Here is a 26,308-nt window from a genome sequence, read left to right as displayed (position 1 = left end):
GCGCGCTGCAGGCGGGTGGCCGGGAGAGGGCGCAGGGGAAGATGGCGGGGGCACGAGGGTGGCCTCGTGGGGGTCAGTCAGCTCCATGATGGGGGACCGGCTCCAGGGGAGGGAATGGGGGAGAAACCGGCCATAAAGGGGCTCTGATGGTTTGAGTCATGTAATGCTTGTGAACCCTGCCCTGATGTATGTGACAGTGCTTTGCTTCACATAAAGTGTATGGAAACACATAGGAGCATCAGGAAGAGAACTAGGTGTGTTTCTGGAGGCGTGTGTTAGAAATAAACGTAATATTAGTTAATAAATGCTATCAAAATACAGCTAAAACCACTTGTTTTTTTTAAGTTTTCCCATCATATCTATTATATTGCTGGTTTGGTAGCATGAGTTTGGAGGATAGAATGTATTTACTGGGGGGGAATACATAGTAGATAGTGATTTTAATGTTTTCTTTATTATTTCTTGCCAGGTGAGCTCCCAGCTTTGTCAGTCAGTGACACAGAGGAACAGCAGATGGATACAGCAAATGATGTGTGCTTTATAAGAAATCAGATGTGGTAAGCACTCAAAAAACTGCCTACTATTAATACTATTAATACTATTAATACTATTAATATTACCACCCAGGTCGTTTTGAAAGAGTTTTGTTTGACCAGCATTGTCAGATGCGTGTCCTGTATCCTGAGGCTGGAATACTTGGAGTGATAGTAGCTGTTCAGGAGCTTTCGAGGCTGAATGTGTTATGTCTCAGTGTTCTGGAGAACAGCGAGATTTGTCACTCTTGAATTACCTTAATTTCAAAGCTAGGATTTCAGTTTTCTCTTTATGTGCATCTAGCAGGGCGCTATAGTGGCACTGAAAGATCTGCAGGACTTGCAAATGATGCAAAGGGGATTCTTATCTTGGAAATAAGAATGGTGGGATAAGTGGAAGAAGGGCTGTGCTGTTCTTTCCTCTCCTTTCCTTTGTTTCAGCCTTCTTACTTATTACCTTATTCAGCTGAGTCCTAGTGCAGATTAAAAACCGTATTGGTGAAGGTAACTCGTATGTAACACCAGAACTGTTTTTACATTGCTCTCCTACGCAAAGAACTTGACTGAGCTTGGAGGTTCTCCAGCTGTATTTCAGCAGTAGGCCAAACCATACCCCGCCTGCACAGAGCTGTTCTGTGCTGTAGAGCCATGTTCATCTGCTCTAATGCTGGTTTCCCTGTGCTGTCTTACACTTGTAGTAATCTGTTCATCTCCAGTCTGGTGTTGTGAGGAATAGGCATCAGGTTGACCCTCAGGGTTGGCAGGATGCAGGGGTAGGGATTGTCAGACCTTCTTTTTATTGATTTTAGTTTCTGTATTTAAGAGAGGTAGCCCTACTATGTTTCAGAAGGCACGAGAAGCCAGAACTGTCGCGGTTCCTACTATAAAACAGCGCGGCTTGTGTAGTTACTTCATATGGTTGTGATTTTAATTGTGCTATACGAATAGTTCAGTTAGCTGCAGTTCGTTTTCATGGTGCTGCTGTGCCCTGGCATAGAAGAACGGCATTAAATTCGGAGCTTACAAGACATTACCAATTTATACAAAGAGACTACTCGGTCCTTGAGCTAATGGGACATTGAGATCTAACAGCTTAGCCCAGCAGGCTTCTTGTTATGTTAAATTCAGACTTGTGTAAAGGATGGGCAGAAAATGGAAGATTTCCTCTTCCAGACTTCGGGGAGATTAATGCTTACTGAAATCCACCCTGCTTTTCATCAAGTATTGCTTATGGCAGGTAATTAGCATTAAAATGCTAAAAAACTCATCTTTTACATGGGTTGGAGGCCACAGCAATCCTTATGCAAAGCAGGGGGAACAAACCTCGGTGTATGACTTGTTAACACCTCTTGAAGTTTCATTGTAATAACAAACTGAAGAGAAAACCTCTAACCCATCCAACCAGACCACTTCAAACTTGGAGGGGGAGGGTCTTAAAAATGATATTTAACCAGCAATTTGTCAATGTTATTTGCACGTTCAAAGGAGCTATTTGTGCTCGTGAAAAGTAGTAAATAAAACATTAGTATGTTGTTCTAATCTAATGATGAACAGAAATGGGATACCACAGGTAACTCCTGAATGGGAACGCTCTTAGCAGTAGGCGTGCAGATACAGGATGAAACTTGTTCATTGAACAGAACAGTACTTGCTGTGTAACTTTTCTCCATCACAATCTTTGTTGATCACCATTTAATTTCTGTTTATTTTAAATGTAGCCTGTAGTCTCCTGGGGATAGGGTTTGTCTTTCTGTGGCTGGTTTGCATAGTGATTAGCATAGCTGGGGCCTTGTTTCTATCCCGGAGCCTTTACAAACAGCCAAATTAAAATGAATGAAGTTAATGAAACAAATTGCACAGTTTCTTTAGAATAAAATGAGTCTCTTTTCTGCGATTGGCAGAAAGGACAAAAGTAGAAAAGAAGCCATGAATTCAAGGGTGGGAGGAACTCATAGAGTGCATAAAATGATGAATTTGAAGGCAGAAAAAATGCAAAGCTATATGAATATATATATGTTAATATATATTAACAGCATTTAGGATGACTGGATAGGCAGAAATTGCACTAAGCTTGAATTGAGTGAGTAAATGGATGTGATGTGTTTGTGGTAAAAAAGCAGATGTGGTTGTATCACTGCAACAGCATACACCAGTGGAAGAATTGTGTTTCTAAGCTGGGACATGATAAGGATCAGGTCTGGCATCCTTATCTATTGAAATGCCTCTGCTACCAGATATGGATGCTGACTTTTTTCTGTCAATACCAAGATGCTTTATTGCACTGAACTAAATATTAATAGGAAATCTCCAAGTGGATGAATAGTCACAGTGTGTATATGCTTCAGTTGTGTTACGTACGGTTTAAGGTGATGTGCAGTGGTGACTGTGTCATTCTGTGTGCATTGAGTTCAGTAAACGTACACTGCCATGAAGAGTCCAGCAGAAAATGCAGGCGCATCTACAAGGTTGTAATGGAATATTATATGTTGACAGAGTATAATCAGGGTGCCAGTGAAGCCAAAATTGTTTTTTCCAGCAGACACAGAAATACTCATCTGCCATTTATGTGAAATGGTGACAGCAGTCTCAAGAATGGGCTGCACCCTGTAATTGCCTAGCAGCCAGAATTTGTTGTTACTGGTATCCAAGTTGGCTGGGTACACATGCATTCACTGTGGTTGTTGATGCTTCAGTTGATCCATATGCAGACGTATGGAAGCCTTAAGTGATTATGTGGATTTATAAAAAGTCTTGCTAGGATGGCAGGTGTTTTTCCTGATATCTGGACTGGTATGTAAGAATTCTAGGTTAGAAGTTTACAGTTTGAAGCTCTAACAAACTTATTCAGATTCCGTGATGCTACGCATCAAAGGGATTGTATATTATAGACAACCAGCAGCTCCTGTCTTTGCTGACAAGAGCAACACTAAGAAATAACGTACTTTGGAAAATGCAACGTTTTTCCACTTGTCAATTGGGATCATAGAGGCAACAGAATCCTATGGCTGTCATAGTGACAAGAATTTCTTGTGACCCCAAGCAGAGACTGAGAGTCTCATAAAATCCCTCCGTAGGTCATGGTTTAAGGACCGCAGTTTTATACCGTGTTACTAAATCCATTTAAAAATCATTCGATGTTTGCTAGTCAAGCTCCACTACTGTGACATTTTCAAGGCTTTTGTATTCAAAAAGAAAACAAATGTGACCAATGAAAGCTGATGTTACATAAGTAATTCAGAGGCATATAAGCACATAATAAAGTAAAGGTTGGGTCTTGGTTGCGTGCTGCAGACTAGCTGCTTCTATAGCAAGTTAGGAAAGTAGTGCTCTTAAAACTGTTAATTTCTTTATAAGTTGTTCTGGAATAATATTATTGACTGTGGGGAAACAAAAGTCGTTGTAATGGTTGTCTGATAACTGAGCTTTATGTCCATATCCATATGAGTGCTGAGCTCCTTTTGCTGGGGTTGTCATAAAATGTTAGTTTAAATATGGTCCTGATATGGTAAGCATGTCTGGACCCTACCTGAATTTCAGTTGAAGGTCCCTACAGAACACTCCAATGATTTACTGAGTGACTAAGTTTTTCCCTGGATCAGTGCTAAATCAGCATCCTACATGAGCACTGGCTCATGCAGCACAAGAGTTTGCTCATGGAAGCTATTAGCGAATGGTTCTTTTAATGGATGCTGCATTCTGATGGAATAAGGCTTTCCAAAGCGAGGCCTCGTCATGCAACTTGCAAATCTCATAGTGAAGTTTTGAACTGTAACATCTGTTTGCAGGTGCCTTTGCTGCTGTGGCAGAATCTCTTCAAGCTGCTGCGGCACCATTAAGTAGCTTTCTTTTTCTTTTCCCTGTACGGTTTCCATGGTAAAACCGGCCCTTGGAGGTACTGTGTTTGAGAGGCGATGTAACGCAGATAACTCAGGTTCTCCCAGTACTTTTGTTAGGATGTTAGTCTTGATGACTGTGGTATTTTCTCTGTGATGTTTTTTTTCTCTGCAGTTGAACTGAATGCAGTAGCCCTCAGTACAAAGCCGTGGTCAGATTGTGCATTGCTGCAGGGTTGGATCTTAGCCACTTTTGCATCTGAGGGGAATGGTTAGAAGGTTCCTTTTGGTGTCTTCTATCTGCCTTTGTGTCCTCTTTTATCTTGTGATGGGTACTGCACCAAGTGTTTTTGGAATCACTAGGATACTTCTGAATCACCTAGAGATTCAGTTGTATAAATGGCAGTGTTCTGCCAAATTAGATAATGCTTTATACCTCAAGCACAATAATTCATGATTCTGTTTCCTTCTTCCTTAGCTTCTGAGTTCCAGTCAAGAACACTTAATTTAATAAATGCTGTGTGTTATGCACAGCCATTTAGATGTTCTTTACTATGAAAAGGGCTACCTGTAACCAAGGCTGTGTAAATATCTGCATTCTAAGCTCTAGCTTAGCTCTTTGTCTCATCTTTTTTGGACATTTATGGAAGAGAACATTTCTAGATTTGTCTGAAAAGCATTAAATGAATAAATAGAAATGAAAGATATGTGGCTAATTTGTCACAAGCCAAGCGCTCTGCAGCTCTTAAGTCTCCAGCTGGCAAAATATAATTGCAGCACAATTAAAAGATCACAAATTATATTTCAAGTAATGCAGTATATCTTGTAAATATTATGTATGCAAGAGAGTTTCAGACTATTTCTTCAGAAACACACCGGTCTGTATGGGTAAAAATCCAAAAAATGGATAACAGTAAGGAAAAACACAACTAGTTATTTAAGGGCTGCCTAAACAAATACATACCATGGGACTAAAGATGCGACCTTCTGACATTGATAGACTCTTCTGTTCTCACTCACACAAATTCTGTTTTTCTTGACCTGTTCTTCCTTCTTTCCTTTTTCCTACTTAAGGTACAAATGTGGTTATTTTCTCCATGAATACAGCTCGCTCCATTAATTTTTCTTTCATTTTTCCTCAATCTCCTGTAATTATTTAAGAATGTTATTTTTGTGAAATCCCCTTGGAATGTTTGTAGCAAATAAACCCTGCAGTAAGTCCTAGTCAAATATGTGGCTGGAAAACGTTTAATAAGACTTAAAGGATGTTGCAACTAAGAAATCTTCAGTCTTATGTGAAGATTGCGGCAAGAGAATGTATTGTACAAATATTTCCTGGAAATCTGTAAGTAAACCAAATCTTTCACATTCCATCAACAGTTTTGTTACCAGCTTGTAAGCTTTATTGTGTCAGTGGAATCACATACAACTTGATTTCTTTATGGGATGAGCACAGCAAACTTTGGTTCTTTGTACCAGAAAATGGAAGCTGGATGTATTTGCTCAGTATCTCTGAAAAAAAGAAACATTTATGGACTGGCTGATGGTCAGCTCTTCTTTGGAAGAAAATAATTACCGAGTCAGGGTAACTGAGCAAGTGATAATCCAATAGCAGTTGGTATTCGGCTGAAGCATTACTCTCTGAATTGCTTACTGTTATTATCCAATAGAGAAATCTGCACTTTGTGTTACTCATTTTAATATATCTGGCGTCGGATCTGTTGTTCAGAATTCTTTGGGTGTTTTGGTTTAATATTAGTTGTTTACATAGTGTGGGTTAGATGTTAAATAATTATTTTCATTCTTGCTGAAGAATTCCATACTGCTGCAGGGGAAGATCTGGGAGATTCACTGTTCTTTAGAAATCTGGCTTGGAGTATATTGATATTCAAGTCTGTGTGTAATGAAATAGTAAAGGGACAAAGATAGACACAAAAGCTGTTATACTTGGGTTGGACAGCCACAACTATTACATGAAGTTGGATTATAATTCTGTTTTTGTTATGGCTTTCTTGAGAGAGAGAGAGATTTGCATACCTGTTGCGGGGCAGGTTGCTCATAGAACTGGGGAGGAAAGGATTTCAAGGATATTCCTGTCCCTCTGTTTCTTTGTTCAGTGGATGTAACGCTGAGTTTTGAAGTTTCCTTTTGTCTGAATGTACTGAGAGGAAAAACAAACAACTTTTAAACAAAGTTTAAAACAACTTTAAAGACGTTTAAAGTGTAGATTGAGTGTTTTAGTTGCCCGTTTTGGGGTTCATTTCTTTCTTTCACCAAGCCCGTATACTAACTAAGTCAACTGGGATTTGTAAACAAACCCGTAAATGATATGGGCATGTAACTAAGGAGGGCTGCTTTGGCACATAGCGTGGTGTAACCCAAGTTGCTCTAACAGATGGTATAAATCCACTCCGACTATTCTGTGTACCTCAGTACTTCAAAATATTGCCTCTCTTCTATGAGAGAGAACTCTTTTACAAGTCCTTACAAGGGGTGTCTTTTATTTCTCTGTAAATTAATGTTACTTGCTTCACAACAGAATTGAGACCAAGTATCTCAGAGAGTTTTTCAGCTGACTAATTGCATTCTGTTAAGATGCTGCTCTTGAATCATAACCATTTTGAATTATTTTGTTTAATGGGAATGGACCAGGTTGCTCTAAGTACAGGCACTTTTGAAACCAAACCCTGGTTGCAGCCTTTACCTGCTACTGTAATACAAATCACTACACAAACTGACAGATTTTGTAGCAGTACCAGAAAGAGCATTTGTATCGTGTATAAGCATTGCATTTTATTATTCTTGAATAGTAAACCCAGATCGTACCTTTAATGTTCTTTTCCTGATCCCCAGCCCTGTGTGAAAATACCTGTTTCACATTAATGGCCATGTTGTTCAATAATTAGTTGGTTTTGATATATCTTATGGGTTGAAATGTGTATGCTGCTGACATGCAGGCATGTAATGCATTGCTGGCGTGGTATGAACAAACTACACTCCTTGCCATTGTTTGGAAACGTTACCCTAGCTCCAGTGATAAATGAGGAGGCTTAAACTGAAGTGTGGGTATGCTGGTGAGGCAGTTCATTTTGGATTTCTTGTGTAATTTCCTGAATTCTATACGCCTATTTCACGTTCAATAACAATATTTCAAAGTAATTATATTTTCTTTGACTGTGGAAATAACTGCAGTAACATTTATGGCTGTGGCCTACTTCTGTAGGTAAGCTCGTGACCCCAAGTTTAAAGCACCTGCAACTGCTGAGGTGTGGCTTTTCCTTAGCTGCATTCCTTGGAAATAAATCTTGTGTTGAATGGGAATAACAAGAATGGTAAAATACTGACCTTAATTACTTATGGTAATCCTATGTAGTTTATTAGTTAGGATTTTGTGCTGGCATAGTCTAAGAAGACAGGACAACAACAAAAGTAGAATTGAATAGTAATCATTTGGAACATTTCTGCTTCCATAGCTGAAGCAAACGTGAGTGGTCTGCACATCCCTGACATGGTTCTTATGAATCACTGTAGCTTCAGCTTTACTGGCTGTGAAATATGGACATATTTCATTCATAGGAGTTTAATGAGGGTTTAATTGCAATGAACATTTAAAAACAACTTGAGGATAAAATGTGCTGTAATATTATAACAAGATGATTAGTCTTTCAGAGGCATCCAGTTAATCCTTAAATTACAAATGATTCCCTACTACTTTCATTCTTGCTGCCTCTTGTGGTAGAGATTTCTTAGCTGCTTAAAGGCAAGAATATACGTGAGCAAAGGGCAATATATCCAAGTCTTTCAAGCCTTTCCTCTCCACCTAAATAGGCCAAAGAAGCAATGAAAGCTGTAGGATATGAGCAATGGCATTCAATTAAAAGTATTTAATAGTTTTTGGAAGAAGGAAGAAAAAAGAAGAACAAAAGACAACTAATACTGAAGCCTGTGGTTCTCATTTGATGAGAAAGCCACTCTGAGTTGGAGACTTCCCAAACCACATAATCACATCAGTATAGCGATATTCAGGGCAATATTCGTTTTGATGTAATTTCTCTGACTTCTTAATTTGATTACATCAGGGATAGATTTGTCCCTCCTGGTGTCTGTAGGTGCACACGCACGCACGTACATACAAGCTGACAACAGTTAGAGAGGTCATGGCCCATTTGTGTCTGCTGGTGTCTGTGGCTGGTGAGCAGATCTCATCCTTCTATCAGACATTCTGTTCTTTGACTCAAATCAGAGCAGTTTTGGATACCAGGCTTTTTTCCCCAGATTTTTTCCACTGGGACGGTTGGTTAGTTTGAAGTGTAGTTGTTTTTCCTCTGTGTTTCTAATAGGTAGAAGGCTGCAGAAATGGAAATGGCTTAAAAATGCATTTTCCTCAGATTGGTTTGTACTAATTTGAAAGATGTATAAATTAAACAGCAGAAGAGATGCTTCCTTCTGAAAACGAAGGCATATAATAACTGTGAATATTTTTTTGTTGCTCATTGGTTTGCTTAGCAGATTATATGATTTCTTTATTTACGTTCAGCCTGACTAAACGCTACTGAGCCATTCTATTAATTATAGGGAGAAGACTGAGAATGATAGCAACACTTCTTTCAAGCAATCTGCATCTCATTCAAGGTTCATTCTTTGTGTTTTTGAGGTCTGTACTTTAGACTATTAATGCTTGCAGCACCGCTGCAGTTTTGTTATTACTTCTCCCCATCCCCCCAACTGAATACTGTGTCAGTTAGATGTCATGTTTACTGAGTGTTCTATCACTGTCCTTGTTCTTCAGTCTGGCATATGTCTGATGTTTGTTCTACTTTGGCATTCATTTGAATGACAAACATGTTATGAAATGCAACTTTGATTTCATGATGTGTACTGTCATCAAGTGATACATTTCTGTAGCAAAAAGAGTGTGGTGAATCATACAACACAATATAGGTACGTGTCTGTGTCCTAAAACAATGAACAGCGTGTCAGACAAAACAGAACTAATCAGAGGGGAAAAAAGGACTTATTTTCACACTCTAGGCCTAGAAACTGTGCAACTACAATGTATTTTAATGTAGCATTTTTGTACTTCTAACAAGATTTCTGGTAACAAGTATTTGGCAGTCCTTGATGTCTCTGTTCAGGCAGAATGTGTGGTAATGTCAAGAGGAGTCTGACAGACAAAGAACTGAACAAGTATTCGGTGAAGTCTTTTTCACCTGGCCTACAGGGCGTAGAATAGATATTGCAACTATTGTATGAGAGTGTTTTAAGTTCTTGTGTAGGCCACTCTGTTAAAAGAACAGTGATGAATGTCAGTGAGAATGGAGATTCACCAAGTTTGCTGATGACACCAAGCTGAGATGTGCAGTTGATACGAGGAAAGGAAGGGATGCTATCCATCCTGGATTGCAACCTGAAAGTAAATATGTATGGATTTCTAAAAGTAGAGCTTCATGACAACCTTTATGTCTTTATGTTTTCCTCTTGGAATAAAACCAAACTGGCTGATTGATGCAGGCTTGGACCAGTGATACACCAAATAAGTACTGCTTTCTGTTTGCGTTGGAGGCCAGGAATTCCTTGTCATTTCAGTAGGGAGACAATAGTTATGATTTGACTATGGTTTTTCTACATCAGTCTCACTTGGATTTTAACTTTTGAAGTCACGCAAAGTGAGTCAGATCTGGTCAAGCCAGAATAAGCTCTGAAACTGATCTAAATTGATGAAAATATGAGTCAGTTCGGAGAGTTAAGCAAGTAAAGCCAGTTGTAGGCATAAGACAGCTATCAATATGTCTATGATTCAGTGGGAGAGAAGGTCCACCCAGTGAATTGACACTGAATTTGAAAGTGAATTTCAAATCTTTTCTTTCAGTAGAGCTGGGGAATATCCACAGGAGAGTTATGAGAACCATGAATGGGGAAGAGAAATTGACAGGTGTTTATGTTGTGTGATTGCTTTTGGATTAACATAAAGCAAAACACCTGGAAAGGAATAGATTTGGCCTGTGACTTGGTCGCTCTGTCAGGGAAGGAATAGGATAAGTAAATAACAATGTGGAAGTAGGCAGAGGGCTCCACACTCAGATGTCAGATGACAAAGTCCTGGCACATCTTATAGTGGCAACCCATGTGGTGTGTTCATTAACGTTGCTGCCAACTATATCAGCCTGGGTACACATATTGCAATTAATAATTGTTCTTTCTCAATAGTTCTGGGAAAATCTGTGCTACTGTCATATACCACAGAGAATAGTTTCTATTTTGCACAAGCTGCTGTTGGGAGAGCGACTTTCACAGAGACTTAATATTATATAGCAACCCATCAAATGTTATTTTTTAATTCACTTTGTTTTTTGACAGTAGTAATTCGCTGCTAATCATGATCACAGATGAAATACAGCGCATGTGCTGAGTCAAGAAGCTTTGCTATATTAGAGCCGGCTCTGTAAGCATGGTTACAAAATTTGGTGAAAATACCCTATATAGAAACAGGGCCTTCGTGATCGTTTTAATTTCCAGTTAGGTCTGTATGAAGACAAAATCCTTTTCTGTTAGTTCTTTTCTCCTCATTCGTGGCTTATCACGGCTGCTTTGTTGCTGCAGTGTTCTTTGCTAATGCAGTAAATCTGGAGACCTAATGGTGCACGAGCCCCTTTGAGGACAGAGCTGACTTTTAAAATATTCATTTCTATGCGGATCAGGGATATCCCAGTCTGGCTGTAATCAGAGGAGGAAGGACAGAGACAAATAATCACTGAATATGACTGCTCAGGGAGCAATTTCTGTCAAAATAACAGCAGCAAAGGTGGATATGAGCTGGTGTTGCACCCCCAAGCATGAGTGAGAGTGATGTGGGCTTGTTTGATACTCATAATGGTATAATTGCTTCTTTCTATTCCTTCACCCTCTAGCCCAGCTGCTGCTCCCCTGCTATGCTGAAATGCCTGTTGTTTCTCTCTAACTGCTGAGTAATGTAGGGCTGGTGAAAGGTGCCAGACCGACAGCAGTGGGATCTGCATTGCTTCATGTTCAGACAGCAGCTACAGCCTGAGCCCTGACAGATCCCCTTGCTGCAGGGGGGAGGTTCAGCCCTGACTTACAGGGGCAGATCACAAGGCAGGGGATCCTACCGGGCACTTCAGTTCTTGGTGAATTTAGTTTGTCTGAATGCCAGCTGTGGAGTGAATATGTTCTGGAAAAGCAGCATGGTTATACTTCCAGCCAGAGACCTGTTCATAGCCTGAGTTATCCCAGATGGAATAGACCTTTGTGCCACAAAATGGGCTGTCAGTGAGTCTCCAGCCACTGGGAGTTCAACTGACTACCAAATTTATCTCATCTAGGCTTAATGAGCAGTCGTCAGGTAGTAATGATCCTACCAATCTTGATTTAAATAGCAAAGGTTGAATTCCAAATCCCTAGAGTCATTTTTTGTGCCATTTAAGCCTCATCAAACTATCTTGGTGGAAATGATTTAAGCTATCGTGCTGTACTGTGTGTTGGCAGGCAGCTAAGGGAATGGTGCATCAATTTCTTTTGCTCGCTGGTGATGCATTAGGTCTCAGGAACTTCCTTGTGTGCCTCAGTTCTTGCAGGCAGATGTGCAGCTCTTGGCTTTCTCTTTTAATGCTTCAGGATAGCAACACAGCATGGGTATGTCAGTCAGTGCCACCTCCTGTCTGTAAACTTCCTAGGGTTTTTTTGAGTGAGATTTGAGCATTCATTTTATAGTGGAGAAAACATACATGTACAGAACCATGTCTGACTTGGTGTGAGGAAAATAAAACAGAGGCCACAGCAATTCCAGAGCTGGCTCAGCCAAGCAATGTCACATAAAAAATTAAAGAGAAGGGCTTTATTTGGATCGTGTCTGTATGTAGGTCACAATAACTTCAGAGAAGGCACCGAGCAGACAAAAAGCTTTCAAAATAAATAAATAAATGAAATCCCATTATTGTAGGAGAAGGGCTCTTTCTCCAACAGATGACTGAAAATTAGTAATGAAGGAATTTCAGTAATCAATGCTTTCATCAGTCAGTTATGTTTTCAGTCACTAGAGACTGAGTAGAGGGACCACCTGCACTGGCTGTGTTCTCAGCCTGTCTCTGGCTTGTGAGCTTTTCCATTTCACTGCAGCAAGGCACTGTGAAGCTGATTCAAGCCATTTCTCTTCCTGAATTGTCGTGTTTTGTTGACCCCACGTAAATCAAATCTAGCTTGATCATCCTTCCTGTGGAAAAAAGAGGTAGATACGAGTCAGCTTCTCCTACTTTGCACTGCAGCTCCTCATGCCTTCCATTTCTGGTTTTCCTCAGTCCCTAATTACATGATCTGGACAAAAACCTCTCCTGCTTCTCCCTGGTTTGTGAACATCACTCAGTGACCCACCCTGGTGATTCTGTGCCTCTCTGCAAGAAACACTCTTTGATTCAGGGATCTATGTAGTCAATGTGTTTTCTCTTTTGAGCCTAGAGAAGCCTGAAGAAGGAAAGGAAAGCAGGTCTCCCATCTAGCCCTGCAGCCAACCTCTGTGCAAGCATCAGAATAGCAGCATGTAACAATAATGAAATGAGCATTTCTTTTAGGAGGAGAAACTGAAGGCAGTGATGCAGCTGCGAAGGGTGCAGAAAGGGTGAATGCATCTGGCCAAAGGGCTCTTACTGACACTTGGGTTACAAACAGTAATGCTGTGGGGGGGGGAGAAGAGTACACAAAGGTGTAAGCTGGGCCTGAGAGTACAAATTGCTTGTAGAAAAGCTCTATTGGACACGTAGATTTTTGTTTCTGAAATCGGCAGTGGAAAGCAATCATTTTCCCTTGGCTTTAAAATTCATTTATGTGCCTCGATTCTGTATCACAGTCCATTTACGTTTCATTAGCAAAGTTTAATTTTTTTCTATGGTGGTGTCTGGAGGTAGCTGTAACTGTAAGCCATTGTACAGCAGTGGGTGTGTATTTCTATATTATTATAGTGAACTGTCTTTTCACAAGGATTAAGACTTTTGAGACAGATACGCTCCTTCAGCCTCTCTTTCTATGTTTTGCCCTTAAATACAGAACATTTCCATAGGTGGCAAGATGAAAACTCAGCTTAAAAATGAAGCAAAACCAGAGATGTTAATTAACAGTAACTGAAGCTATACTTAAAAGTGTTTCATTGCTGATTCCAGTATTGTTCAGAGGGAGATAGGCTCCCATTTTGGATTAGCTCTGACATTTACCATGGGGTAGCCTTCTTTCTGCCATTCCTGCTGCACTTCTGCTTGGAGCAATTCTTAATTCCTCTATTATGGAATTCACTTTTTTCCTCTAACCCACCTGCCAAAATGAAAGTCATGAAATACTTAATGCTGGTATATAAAAACATCACTGTACTCTAGGGAGTCTAATGGAGCAGGATGAATTCACTCTTCAAACAGTTGTTTCAGCCTTCCTGTTTTACCAGCTTCAGAATACAGCAGGTTAGTAGCTTACATCTGACATACCCTGGTCACAGCAGCTCACAAGATAGACCCAACTACTGTGGGAGATAGTGAGAGCTGATTTTCAGGTGTGCTAAGTAATAGTGAATCCACATGCCCTACTCTATGACCTTGGGAAGATCAATTATTTGTGAATGTTACTGACAGCTTGAAGAAAAAGTGTATTAAAACTATAAAGAATTAGTCATTAATAATCACAAATGGATTTAAATTCATGTTTAAAGGCCTGAGATTTATATTTAATTCCTCAGAGATGGACCTTGCAATTTAAATCAGTATCAGAATGTCTTTAACACACTCAGCATTAGCAAGTCGACAATGACTATCTGAAGCTTATTTGCACGTTTATTCAGCTAAGGAACAGAATTAAGGCTTCTCACTAGATGGCAGTGTGATTCAGGCTTCTCTATCTGATTGCCAGAGGCTGCTCTGAACAGCCGTGCCTTCTATGTAGGAAAGGCAAAGAAATGTTAATTTTAGAGCTACCCAGCATCCTCACTGAGGAGTCCCAAGGATTACCCTGGGTGTGAGAATTGTGCATTCCTGGGGAATCCAACTGGTTTGTAAGCTCAGTGCAAATGTTATCAATGCAGTTTCTGTCTGAGGAACCAAGATGTTTGCAGAAATGACTTTCTCCAGTCACTGAACTGTGTGTAGATTTTTAAGCACCCTAAGAACAGTAACTGATCTGTGTTTGCTACCAAACTGTGCCATTCGGAAATGCAAATTTAGGTTAAAAGTAAGGCTTTAAAAAATAAGCAGGTTTTTTTTTGTATACCCTGCTGATCTCTCGTGGTATAGGAGGAAAATGAATGTAAACTGTTGTATTGTGAGATGAAGTTTGGATTTTCAAGTATATTCCAGGTTTTCCTTTTGATTCTGGAAGGAAATATTAGGAAAATAGTACTTTTTCCAGGATTTGAGATAAAAAACACAGTTGTTAACATCGTGGTCTCATTTTTCCCAGTTTTATGTCAGCATTGTTTGACCAGAATACTGTTGCTGCCCAATTCCACAATATATAGAGCCAAGATAAACCCACTGGAAGAGGAACGCTGCAGACTAGATCTAGTATAAGCAGCTAATAAATGCTGTGCCTAGTGTAAGAAAAATACACTTGAATATTGGCTTCCCTTGTCTGGCTTTGAGATTCTTTATTTTAAGCCCAAATCCCTTTTTTGTCAGGTCTTTAGGGGCAGTAATTAACACCATCACCACATAGCTGTCTGTTCCATCTAACTCTTAAGGTGAGCTACAGGAGCTGGGAATTGAGAAGGTTGAGAAGTGAAGCAAATGGGAGGGATGGAGTAGGTGTGATTTTAAGATACAAGGAATATCAACAGCAAAACAGATCTGCCTTCATATTTAATTTTAATGTTGACTTTAACAGAGATTCAGAAACTTCAGCTGAAGGAATTTTCTGGAGCAGCAGAATGGAGCTGTTCCTGGGGCTTATGAGCACAGTGAAAGCAGCAGGCTGTACAAGTGCAATAGGTGGAGGTTAATGCATTCCAGGAAAATCAGTGGTGATAAAGGGCAATGTGCTGGAGAAACGGTTATACCCAAAAGATGAAGGGATGCCTAGTGTTGTAACAGACAGCAGGGAATCAGGATCTCTGCCTATTAATCCCATCTCATATGACCTGGGGCAAACAACATAATCTGTATTTAAAATGCAACTCTATTGCTTTAAAAATGAAGGGCTGGGGATCAGCAGTCTGGAAAGCAGGATGCATAATAAAGTATGCTGTGTTTATTTCATGCATGCTGAACTCTGGGTAACCCTTGCAGCGTGGAAGTTCCCCTGACAGGCCAAGTGGGGAATTTGGCCTTTCTTTAGCTCAGCTGCTTTGTGTGTTTGCTTCAGTAACCATTGATGATCCAAATACAGAGATGTTGAAGTTACAGAAGTAAAGACACATGAAAATAAGGAAGGTGTGAAACTTAGATTGACTACTGACTGCCTATGGGAGCAATTTAGGCTACAGGGAGTGCTGGTGTTATGTCAGACCCTTTCATGTCTCTCTGGATTGCTGTCACTCTTTTAACACAGTGATTCCTTATAATAGGAAAAAAAGGAGAAAACAGAAGCTCTTAATGTCTTTGTTCTTCCTTGAAACACCACTTAAAATTAATACCTCTTTCTCTAAACAGTAGAAATCTGAAACGGATACAAACGTAAAAGTCAGATGTGCTTGTGCTTTAAAATATGGTCTCTTTTAAAACATCGCTTTACAGAGGCAAATTAATCTTCTGTATTAAGTAAACGTGACATGGAGTGGAGCTAATGGAGAACATACCTCCAGTTCCAGTTAGATTCTTAATTAACACAAGGAAATATTCTGTATTGCAAGATTGACTGGTAGTATTCTTGTAGTATTTAAATGATAGTCTTTGAACAACAAACAAAGACTTAGAGTGTCTGTCCTCTGTACAGCAGGTAGTGCTGCCAGCAGTCTGTGCTGAACTTGTCTATACTGCAGAAGCAGGGTATGTCTGTGAGACATCCAAGTCCTGGTTTCATCCCATGTTTATCCCATTGCCTTCTAGGCCTCGTTTGAACCAATTTCTAATGTGATTGTGTGAGTTTTGTAGGTAAACGATAAGAATGAAGAGAGAAGAATTCTAGGGCATAATTGGTGCCTTCAAAATACGTTGTGGCTAAGGAAGAATTTAAATGTGGTCGTGGTGGTATATGTCAGTGACAGCCTATTGCAGAAACATGCATTCAATGACCCTCCCTGTCAGCAGGTACTGCTGCTGTAAGCTGCAATCATGGTGCGTATTCATTTCATATTGAACTTCAGCCTTTTCCCCCCTTTTAGTGGTGATTGAGTATTGCTTAGAAGACCACAGTCCTGTGACAGGTCTCCAAATTAGTCTGTTACCTTGAAAATAAGCTCCCACTTGGAGCTATATTATCCTGATGAGTCATTGAGTAATATCACATAGATACTATCAAATAATAAAATCTTTATAACGCATCATGTGAACTATGTAGATAAAGGGGACGTGGCTATTGGTTTTTGGTCAGAAAAATTAGAAGGGATAATTGTAATGATTCCTGTCTTTAGGGAGGTCAGGCAGGAATGTTTTAAACCATAGCTACATTCTGTTGGGGACTTGTGATTTGTATGTATATGCAGAACAAATATATAGAGGTAGCAGCTTTAAGTCAGTTGGCTTTCGCCAGAAACTGTAGGTAAGGCTGAATTCATAGAATTGTAGAATCCTTGGAGTTGGAAGGGACCATTAAGGTCACATCTCCTGCAATGACATGTACAGCTCAATTAGGTTGCTCAAAGCCCTCCCAGCCTGACCTTAATTATAAGCTTCTGTTTACCAACTTATTTAGAATTCTTTTTATTAAGCTAAGGCTCCCAAGGTTCAAGAAGTGTCATAGTGACTTTTAGCCCAAAGATGGAGGGGTTTTAACAGGATTGTGTGAGACAAGCCAAAAAGGTTATCTGAAATCAGGGGAAGTGGAGAGGAATACCGAGATGATAAGAGTAAGTCTGTACCTTCAGAAGTGTCGAACAGAGTTTGGTGTGGCCCAACCAGTTTGCTTTAGTTTAACAGAATAAGTGCTCTCTAAAGCAGTTGGGAGGTAAGCTCAGAAAAAGGAAGTGGTACTTAAGAGAAAGAGCAATGCTGGCTCAAACACAAACGTGTTTAGAACAAATATGAATTGATTTAGACTAGAAATCAAAAGAAAAATGTTACATACCAGAGATTAAACTACCTGGTTAAATAGCAAAGACAAACACTTCTTAGAATGCTGTAAATTTTAAGAGGCTGACATGATTACAGGTATCCCTCCCAGTTCTTTGTTCAGATGATTCAGATGCTTCTGATTTAATTTACCTAGGTGCTAGATTCTGATTAGCCGGTGTGAAATGCTAAGTGCAGAGAATCTGGGCCTTGAGCTCACAGAAAGAAATTGTTCAGTTGAGCAATTGACTGTTTGAACCAGTTAATCAATTGTTTTGCTCTCTGGAAAGTAGGTTTCTGGAAATGAAAGCAGACTAAAGTATATCAGCAGACCTGATTCACTGCTTTGACTGAGGAAAATAATATAAAATAATGCAGATTTCCATTCAGGGATTCCCCAGAATACTTGATTTCTTAAGGATCTGAACCTTCCTCCCCTTCAGATGTTCCCATCTCTCAGCTTGTGGTAGGATCTTGTCTTCTTTTCTTTAGGCAGATTCAGACCTTCAGAGTGACGCATCCAGGGCTCTGTCACCTGTAACACTAAGTAAGGATTGCTGTTAAATGGTTGGACTTTGTACAAGCTCTTCATTACTTCAACCACATCTTGTTGGTAATTACTTTTCTACTGCTTACGAGTTTAGAATAATAACACTGAGTACCATGCTAAATGGATACTTAATAAGGCAAAATTACAACACAACTCTCATGGAATTACATATTACATTAACATCAAATGTGCTCATTCTGAATTTATTATGAATGATTACTCTGTATACCAAAGGAATTAACAATAACCAATATTCATTTGCGGTGGAGGGCTGTTGAATTGCCAGATACAGCTGTATTAAGAATTTACAAGTTTTCCTGATCAGGTTTCATTCTGAAAGAATCATTAAGAGTAAGTTTCTTTTCATTGGAGAACTCCTGCTTTTATTCTGAGCCCTTGTTCAACTGCATTCCAGTTTTAAAAGCACTTCAAAGGCAGTCACTCAACCTTGTTCGCTCACTAATGGAATTACTTTCCTTATCTCCGTTTTGTCTTTGAGCGTACATCAGTTGGCTTTATACAACACTCCTGAAAGGTTAATAAACTTTAAAGCATGTTGGGAGACATTCAAGGGCAGGGTAGCTCCAACATGACAAAAAGAATGTAAAGGCGCTATATTTATGACTGTGTGGCAAGTAAATTCTGAAAGTAAAGATATCCTTGGCCTTTGATTTTGTTCCTGAGTGTCTTTCCTGTTCCCACTAGCATTTGAAAACTCAGCTGTTTTGCATATCAGAGGTAACTGACTTGAGAGGCAGAGGGAATTAACTGCTTGCTTTAGATGAGCTTTTCCTCTGGGTTTCAGCTTTCGTGAGAGTTTTACTTCTCTTGAAAACTTACTCATGCTAAACATTTACATCAGCCACACTTTCAACTTGTGTGATCCGAATAAATGAACATCCAGCCTTTCTGTGTAACTTCTCATTGTAATTAATAGTTCAATTCTTTGCCAAAGTAAGTCCTGGCAGTTCAGATCTGAGGTTTGCTGTGTGCTGATGTTAGCTCAGTGGTACAGAAGAGTTTCTAAGATAGGTGAGTTTGATTGTGAATGCATGTCCTGTGGTTGATTGGTTTGGTTTTTTACTTTGTCAGAGCAGTTCAATCTAAAAAGGCTTTGCATAGCAATTCCTCGCCTTCTGTCTGCTCCGTTTAAGCACACACACCCTTGTTTATGTTTCTGTGACAGTTGTATCCACTCAGTAGATTTCATAAATGCCAATCTGTCGCAGAGAATATTGGCACATAAAGTTAGGTTCATTGAATTGTTTTTGCTGAAGTTGCAGCTGCACTTCAGACGATTCTGACTGAATTCAGGAGAGCCAGCATCTATATTCTGACCTGTAACATTCTATTCGGTATATATGGGGCAGTCCTGCATGCTGTTGGTTGCCAAGATAGCAGTAATATGTATTTGTTTAAGCAAAGGCTAGCAACGTATGGCACGTCAGCGATGCCATAATCCAGTGCTTAGGAAATCATTGTCCTTTAGAAATATGTCTGAAAAAGAAACATAAAGATAATTGTTTGTATAAATGTGATACATGTAACATGACTTCTTTGCGGTGATTGTCTGGTTCAGGTGGGGTTTTTTGCTAGTTTGTTTTAAGCCATCGGAGAATGAGGAGACTGAAGTTTGATCTTGGATGTTCAGCTGTGGCACCGGGCTGGTTACTAACCCTGGTGTGTAAGTCAGGGGCTTACATGAATGAGGCAGGGTTCATTCACATGAGCAGGACACGCTCCTCCCATGGCAGACAGGCCTTGGGAGCTGGCCACCAGATGGCATGATCTTCTATAGAATAATTCTTTGACCTCCATAAAGAACAGCTGCATGTCTCTCTATTTTCAATGGTAGTGCCAGGTACAATGAAGTTAATAAAGTTTTAAAAGTTGTTTCCGGCTTTTACACCTGAAGCTTTTTATTCTTTTGTCTTTCTCCATTATAACACCTGTATCGTGCCTTCCCGTTATGCCTTTGAATGTGAACAGGGAAATGCCTTTTATTTTTCCATTGGTCTCAGACACAGCTGTTAATTCAGTTGGATTTCAAGTAAACTGTGTTAAGTAGAAGTCTAACATACACAAAGATGTTTGCATCAGTGTGCAGGTACCTACACAGTAGTAGATGAAACTAAATACATAATGAAGAGCTCTTGTTGCTATTCCAAACACCCAAACAGAGTAAGCACAGTTACTAACACCATGTTTTATTTTAATTTACATGTGGGGATTTGTAACGTATTCTGGTGTGGTGTAGTGTACAACTCATTGGAGGTGAATAAACTGAGAGTGACTCACCCAGTCAAGTAGCTATTCACCTGTATTCACCTCCCCCATTCCCAGTGCAGTCAGGCTCTACTGTCTTAGAGTTGTGTAGCTGTCAGCATTTTTATATCACATCACAAGATAGTTATCAGTGTAATTTAATCCTTATAAAGAGGAAGAATGTATTGTTCCTATAATCTGGTTATCTTTTTCCTGTTTGACAGAGCTGTACCGTTTTCCTTATCCAGTTCGATCTGTCCCTCAAGGTCCATGTGGCATTACTGCACCAATGGTATTGGCCTCTAATAAGTTTAATGTAAACATACAGGTTTATGGTTTGGGTTCATTTACCTTCTTCACAGAATTATGTACATCTATCTGAAACACTGAGAGCCTGGTGCAAGACAGGGGCCTTCATTACTGAGCTCACCTGAGGGCAGTGTCTGTCAGTGGTCCCCAGTCCCAAAAAGCACAGTGGGCACTGGACTTGGACTTGGACTTAGCTATTGCACAGAGTTTACAGTGTTATAGCTTAGGTGGTGCCTAAGCTTTACCATGGCAGTAAGAACAGAGGATTTTGTGTGTGCAACCACTTCATTGTTTTCTGTTCTGATGCTTTGCTACTTCCTCTACTCAAGGCCTAAGAGTCTGAGCCTTGGTGTTAAAGGACAATTCTTTTTCAATTATCCGCTCCTGCACAAGCTTAAGATTGAGCTGAAAGAGCTGTAATTACAAGAAAATATGTCAAACATAGTTTCAGAACAGACAGAATCCTTTGACAGACACTTGAAAATCAGTACGAAGGTAACGCTGACTGCAAAGCAAGTTTCTGTTTCTTTCCAGAATCTTTTGTATTTGTAACTGATACACACACATATAAACACACATATATGCATATAAACAACAACAAAACAGTTAACTGCTTTTCTCTCACCCCCCTGTGTTTTGAATGCTGATCACAGAGCAGGGACAACATCCACGGAGGAAAGGTACACGGCTCCCTTCTATTTCAAGCAGGGAGACATCCTTTTAATTGCAAGCAGACAGCAGATGGTAGGGCTTTTGTGGTGTCCCAAACTCCAGCACAATACAGTCAGCCACTGCACAGCATGGTAGGATTTAGAGCTGAGTGAATATGGGGGGAGTGAGTGGCTTGGGGTGGGAAGGCAATAATTCTGAGGACATTTGTTCTGTTCTTATTTTACAAATTGACCATGATTTTTTTTTTTTTATGTTTCCCTTTTGTTCACTTTCTGCATCTGTTCTAGAAAACTGCTTTCCCACCAAGAGGGCCTGACAAAACAAACAGCTTTGAAAGGATTGTTATCAGCTTCAAAAACCACATCTCTGTACTGAAGTTTTGTCTTCTTTTTAAGAAGACGTGAGATTTTGAAGCTACTCTCTCAGACTTCAAAAGAGGAAGAACAGGGGAGAAAAACAGAAATAATATACATGGCAAGATCTCTTCTAGTCCACAGGTATAATCTCTTACAAATCTGAGTCTATTTCTGGGAGCTTTTGAGATTCTTTTCCATTAGAAATGCCCTTCACACCTGATTCAGCCTTTTAACCTACAAGTCAACATGTTGTTCTGTTATCCCTCTCACTTTGCCTCTGTAAGGAAAAGTTTCAGAACTGCAAAGATTTTCTTAACACAGGAAATTTTTCCTATTCAAACCTCAGGTGCCCTGTGTATTCCAGTGCCGTGACACTATTAGCACATAAATCCTTGGAAGGTTTTTGTTGGTCTGTGTCATTGGCCTGTGGAGCAATGCCAGTGCACAGCAGCTGGGATTTCCTATCCTGCTCCTGTATGCATTCTAAATTACCCAATAAATTCTCTGACTTTGAGCATCCCACACAAATCAGAACTCTAATTCTGCATTTCCCAAGTATATATGTTTGTAAAATATTTGTATTCTGTGCAAACATTCACTAAGCAATATGAAGCACTGTTTGACTCCTGATGTTAAAAAAGATGCAGGAACATGGTGCCGTCTGTCAACACATTTAATATACTTCATATCCAAGAAATGCAATATATTTCACAATTGTTTTTTCCTCGAGGGGATAAGGTAGGATGTGGAAGTGGAGTAATTTACGCAGTCTTGCCCATAGTCCATGCAGCTTGTTTCCTATGTTCGTATGTTAACTAATACAACATGTGCTTCCAAACACAGCGAGGTTGTTATCTAAGGACACTGTTTTGAAGACATTTTCTCTCTGTTTTAACTTATTTTACCATTATTCCACTGTCTCTGCAAAATCAATGGGACATTTAAAATAAACATGCACCACTTTCTTTAAGTATTCGCAAAAACCAAAACCCATCTTTTGCCCTTGATTTTCTGCTGATCTCCAGATTAGCTGAGGATCTTTTATTGAATTATGACCTTCATTTTCATATAGGTCAATGGCATCCATGTTAATGACTCACTTAGATCATAAAAGTACATTTCCAAGGGGTGTGACTACAGGTGGGCTGAACAGCTTGGTCTGGCTTATAAAAACAAGGTCCTCAGGCCATCTGCACTTATCCATTCTTCTTTGTTCCAGCAGCTATTCTACTCGACCAGCCACATCACCAGGGCAACATGACATTTGCAGGCAAATATGAATTCGAAAGTGATGAGAACTATGATGACTTTGTGAAGAAGATTGGTAAGTATGTCTTGGGGTGAGCCTTAAAGGTTTTAAATTAGCTTTATTTAAACAAGTATTTCTAGCTATTTATTGAAATGCGCTGAGATCAACAGGAGGTAAAACTGATTGGCGTGCTCCACACTTCAGCAAGGAGTATCAGTTCTCATTAAGAGCAAGCAACACTGTTATCTGCAGGAAATAGTCCTGTTGTACAGAAATAGTTATTCCTTTTCAGTAGCAACAGAATGAAGGGCAAAGATGTTTACAGTATAATAATAATGAAGATAACTTTTTTTTCTGTCCCAAGTATTCATTAGTGAAAGTGTAAGCTTTAAGTGTGATGAAAATACTTGTCAGTCTTATACTGGAACAGGTTTCTGTGAAGCCTTTCAGAAAAACTGCATAAGGCCGTGTCTGAGATCACCCCTGGAAAATCTCTTAGGAGCGCTATGATCTGTGTGCATAAGTTCAGTGCTCATATTCCTTTGTCTATAAACCAAATGCAAATAGTAAGTGGGTACACACAGCTGTATAGCAGAGGCATAAATTCATTCACATGAAGTTTCACATATCTGCATGTGTAGCCTAAGTAGAGGGATGCAGACATTTGTATATACTTTCTATCTACATGTTTATTATGTATCATTCCTAAGGTGGGGCTGGGGGGAAAAATCAAGACCAAAACCTATAGTTTTAGCAAATGCATTGGTTTCCTTGCATTTTTCTTTATATGGCTAATTTAAACACAAATCAGACACTCAGATGTCAGTGTTTGAGAACAAACATCCTACTAACACTTTTTACTTCAAACACAGCTGATATTAGGTTTGATAAGCTGTATTTTTCTGTTTATTAAGGTCTTCCTGCTGACAAGATCGAAATGGGGAGGAACTGCAAAATAGTCACCGAGGTGGTGCAGAATGGAAACGATTTCACCTGGACTCAGCATTTCCCAGGAGGACGCACCACGACCAATTCATTCACTATAGACAAGGAAGCAGACATGGAGACAATGGGTGGTAGAAAGTTCAAGGTACATTAAATTAACCATCGAGTTCTTTGCTGTCTCAGTTGTTGGGTTTTTTTTTTAAATGCAGAGTGAAAATTAAATGTATCTTGGTGACATTTTCTGTAACCTGTTACTTCTATCATAGCTTGGACATCATGTATATATATTTTTTTTCCCTTGTCTCTTGTTGTCCTAGCAAAATATCTAGAGCTAAGACTGCGTTTTGATAAGGGCTAGAGCTTCAAAACTATTAACTAGTAAAGAATGATAGCAAAGTGAAGAGCACCTACTCTTGTCATGACTCAAGCAATCTTAGTGCTTATTAAAACTTTAATGAGCTGGCTGCTAGCTGTCCTTACTGCCCACCATACAACCACAGGAGCACACTCAGAGCAGTGCTGTGGTCCTTAGCCTGGCTGTGCTGTTCACTTTTTGAAGTTGCCTTAAACTGGGTGAGGACTACGTAAAGTCCTATGTAAATAAATCTCTGTGTATCATCCTTAATATCAGAAGCACAGAGCTACTCGCAAGTGGAAGTGGTCTCTCTCTAGAGATAAGACTTTACAACTTTCCTTCCCCACTGCCAGTCACCCCTTAAATGAGGTCTAAGAGGTGCAGCCCTTCTGCTCACACAGCTGAATTGCCTTCACCTGTGTTCCCAGGGCTGACCAGGTCTCTTCCCCAGGTGCTCAATCTGTGGTTCAGGCCAGGACTCAACAGTTACCCTACAAATGTCAAAACAAAAGAACCACCCAAAGTGTTGATGACTCAGATTATAGTCTGTAGTAAGATCATTTTTAGAGCTGTGGATGAATAGTGTCTGTGACTTATTTGTAAATAAGTATGGAACTTAGAGGTATTGTTAGTTGAACATTTTTCTATTTAAATTTGGTATGCTTTTATTTAGGAACTAAAGCACAAAGATTTTAGTCTTTTTAATGAATCTGTGTATATAAAAGTTTTCCTTCTTTTAAAGGAGATGAATGTTGCATAACTGATAATAGAAATGCCAGTAAGCTCAGAGGCCATTAAACCTCTGTCTGTTACAGGCAACAGTTAAAATGGAAGGTGGGAAGATAGTGGCTGATTTTCCCAACTATCGTCATACTGCAGAGATTTCTGGAGGAAAGCTCGTAGAGGTGAGTTCTCAAGTATCCAGACTATTTTGTTTAGGACTGCAAGTCTTTTATGTATACATACATACATATACATACACACACACACACACATATATATATATATAAAAGTTTTGAGTTCAGAAAAATACATTAAAAAGTAAAGCAAAACTGTTTATTAACTTTCTCCTTCTTTCTGGATAATCTCTTAATTCTAATCCAAAATTCACTAAATAAACTTTTAGTTATAGATATTCTGTCTTGTATCATATACACAGAACACACAGTTTCCTAGCTGTAAGAGTATGGAGTGTTCAGCTTGAGATATTCCTGAATTGCTATGTTTTTACTGCCTATATTCATGTAATATACATGCCTAAAGAATAGGAAATAATATGTAAAGCTTTTCACCTGCTACTTGAACTATGTTTGTACAAACTATCATTAACTTTATCTTTAAAAACTTCAACATGTTATAAATCCTCACAGCATTTCTGTAGGATCGTTGTCTATTTTTCAGTCTTACTCCTGGAAAGAAAACATTGAAAGAGCTTAAATTATGAATCATGTCCTGTTTTATCAATGAAAAGGTCACGTGGCAGATGTAGATCTTAATTTGATTCTCAGAATTCTTCCAAATTTGTGGGTTGTGTCTGTGCCTGCTATACATGTCTGAGTACTTTAACTACTAGTAATAGTAATTTAAAGTGTGTTACTCTGTCAATCAATAAGGGACTCACCCTCCCTGAAGTTGATGTTATCACTCATTTATTGCTTTTGAAGAGCAATCATCTGTCTAAAATCCTGATACTAACTTGGAGTTGGTGATAACCAAGTCTACCTACATAGTATTTCAGAGCAGAGTAAGATATTTTATTTAGCTTATTGTTCATGTATGTTCTACTGAATGGTAAATCTGCTTCAGTAAACAGCAATCTGTGTATGTAAGCTCTTTCCATTTGTGACACTGAAGCTTGAAAAACCCCACTCAACCAAGTTTTGGTATGTTCTTTATTCTAGATCTCTACTTCTTCTGGAGTGGTCTACAAGAGAACCAGCAAAAAGATCGCTTAATGCATCAACGGCAGCCCCCTGGTACACTCAGAAATATGCAGCAATACAAATAAAAATATAATTCTGATCCTATTTTGCTCTCCCTTTTCTTTGAGA

General features: G+C 39.4%; 1 protein-coding gene across 3 annotated transcripts; it reads left to right on the top strand.

The window, feature by feature from the left end:
• The first annotated feature begins 54 nt into the window (after positions 1–54).
• Positions 55–26,284, top strand: FABP6 (fatty acid binding protein 6). 3 transcript variants are annotated; one of them, XM_032447429.1, is made up of 7 exons: positions 55–72; positions 470–557; positions 21,640–21,849; positions 22,931–23,032; positions 23,872–24,047; positions 25,073–25,162; positions 26,159–26,284. In XM_032447429.1, exons 4-7 carry the CDS (start codon positions 22,966–22,968, stop codon positions 26,210–26,212), a joined length of 387 nt encoding a protein of 128 aa, XP_032303320.1. In that variant the 5' UTR covers positions 55–72; positions 470–557; positions 21,640–21,849; positions 22,931–22,965; the 3' UTR covers positions 26,213–26,284. The 3 variants fall into 3 exon arrangements, with proteins under 3 accessions (XP_032303320.1, XP_032303319.1, XP_015731562.1); XM_032447428.1 differs by lacking the exon at positions 55–72 and adding an exon at positions 114–254; XM_015876076.2 differs by lacking the exon at positions 55–72 and adding an exon at positions 114–254 and having other exon boundaries at positions 22,928–23,032.
• The last annotated feature ends 24 nt before the right edge of the window (positions 26,285–26,308 follow it).

The sequence above is a fragment of the Coturnix japonica genome, chromosome 13 (genome assembly GCF_001577835.2).
Source record: "Coturnix japonica isolate 7356 chromosome 13, Coturnix japonica 2.1, whole genome shotgun sequence".
NCBI classification, from domain to species: Eukaryota; Metazoa; Chordata; class Aves; order Galliformes; family Phasianidae; genus Coturnix; species Coturnix japonica.
This window is presented reverse-complemented; position numbering and strand designations above follow the sequence as displayed.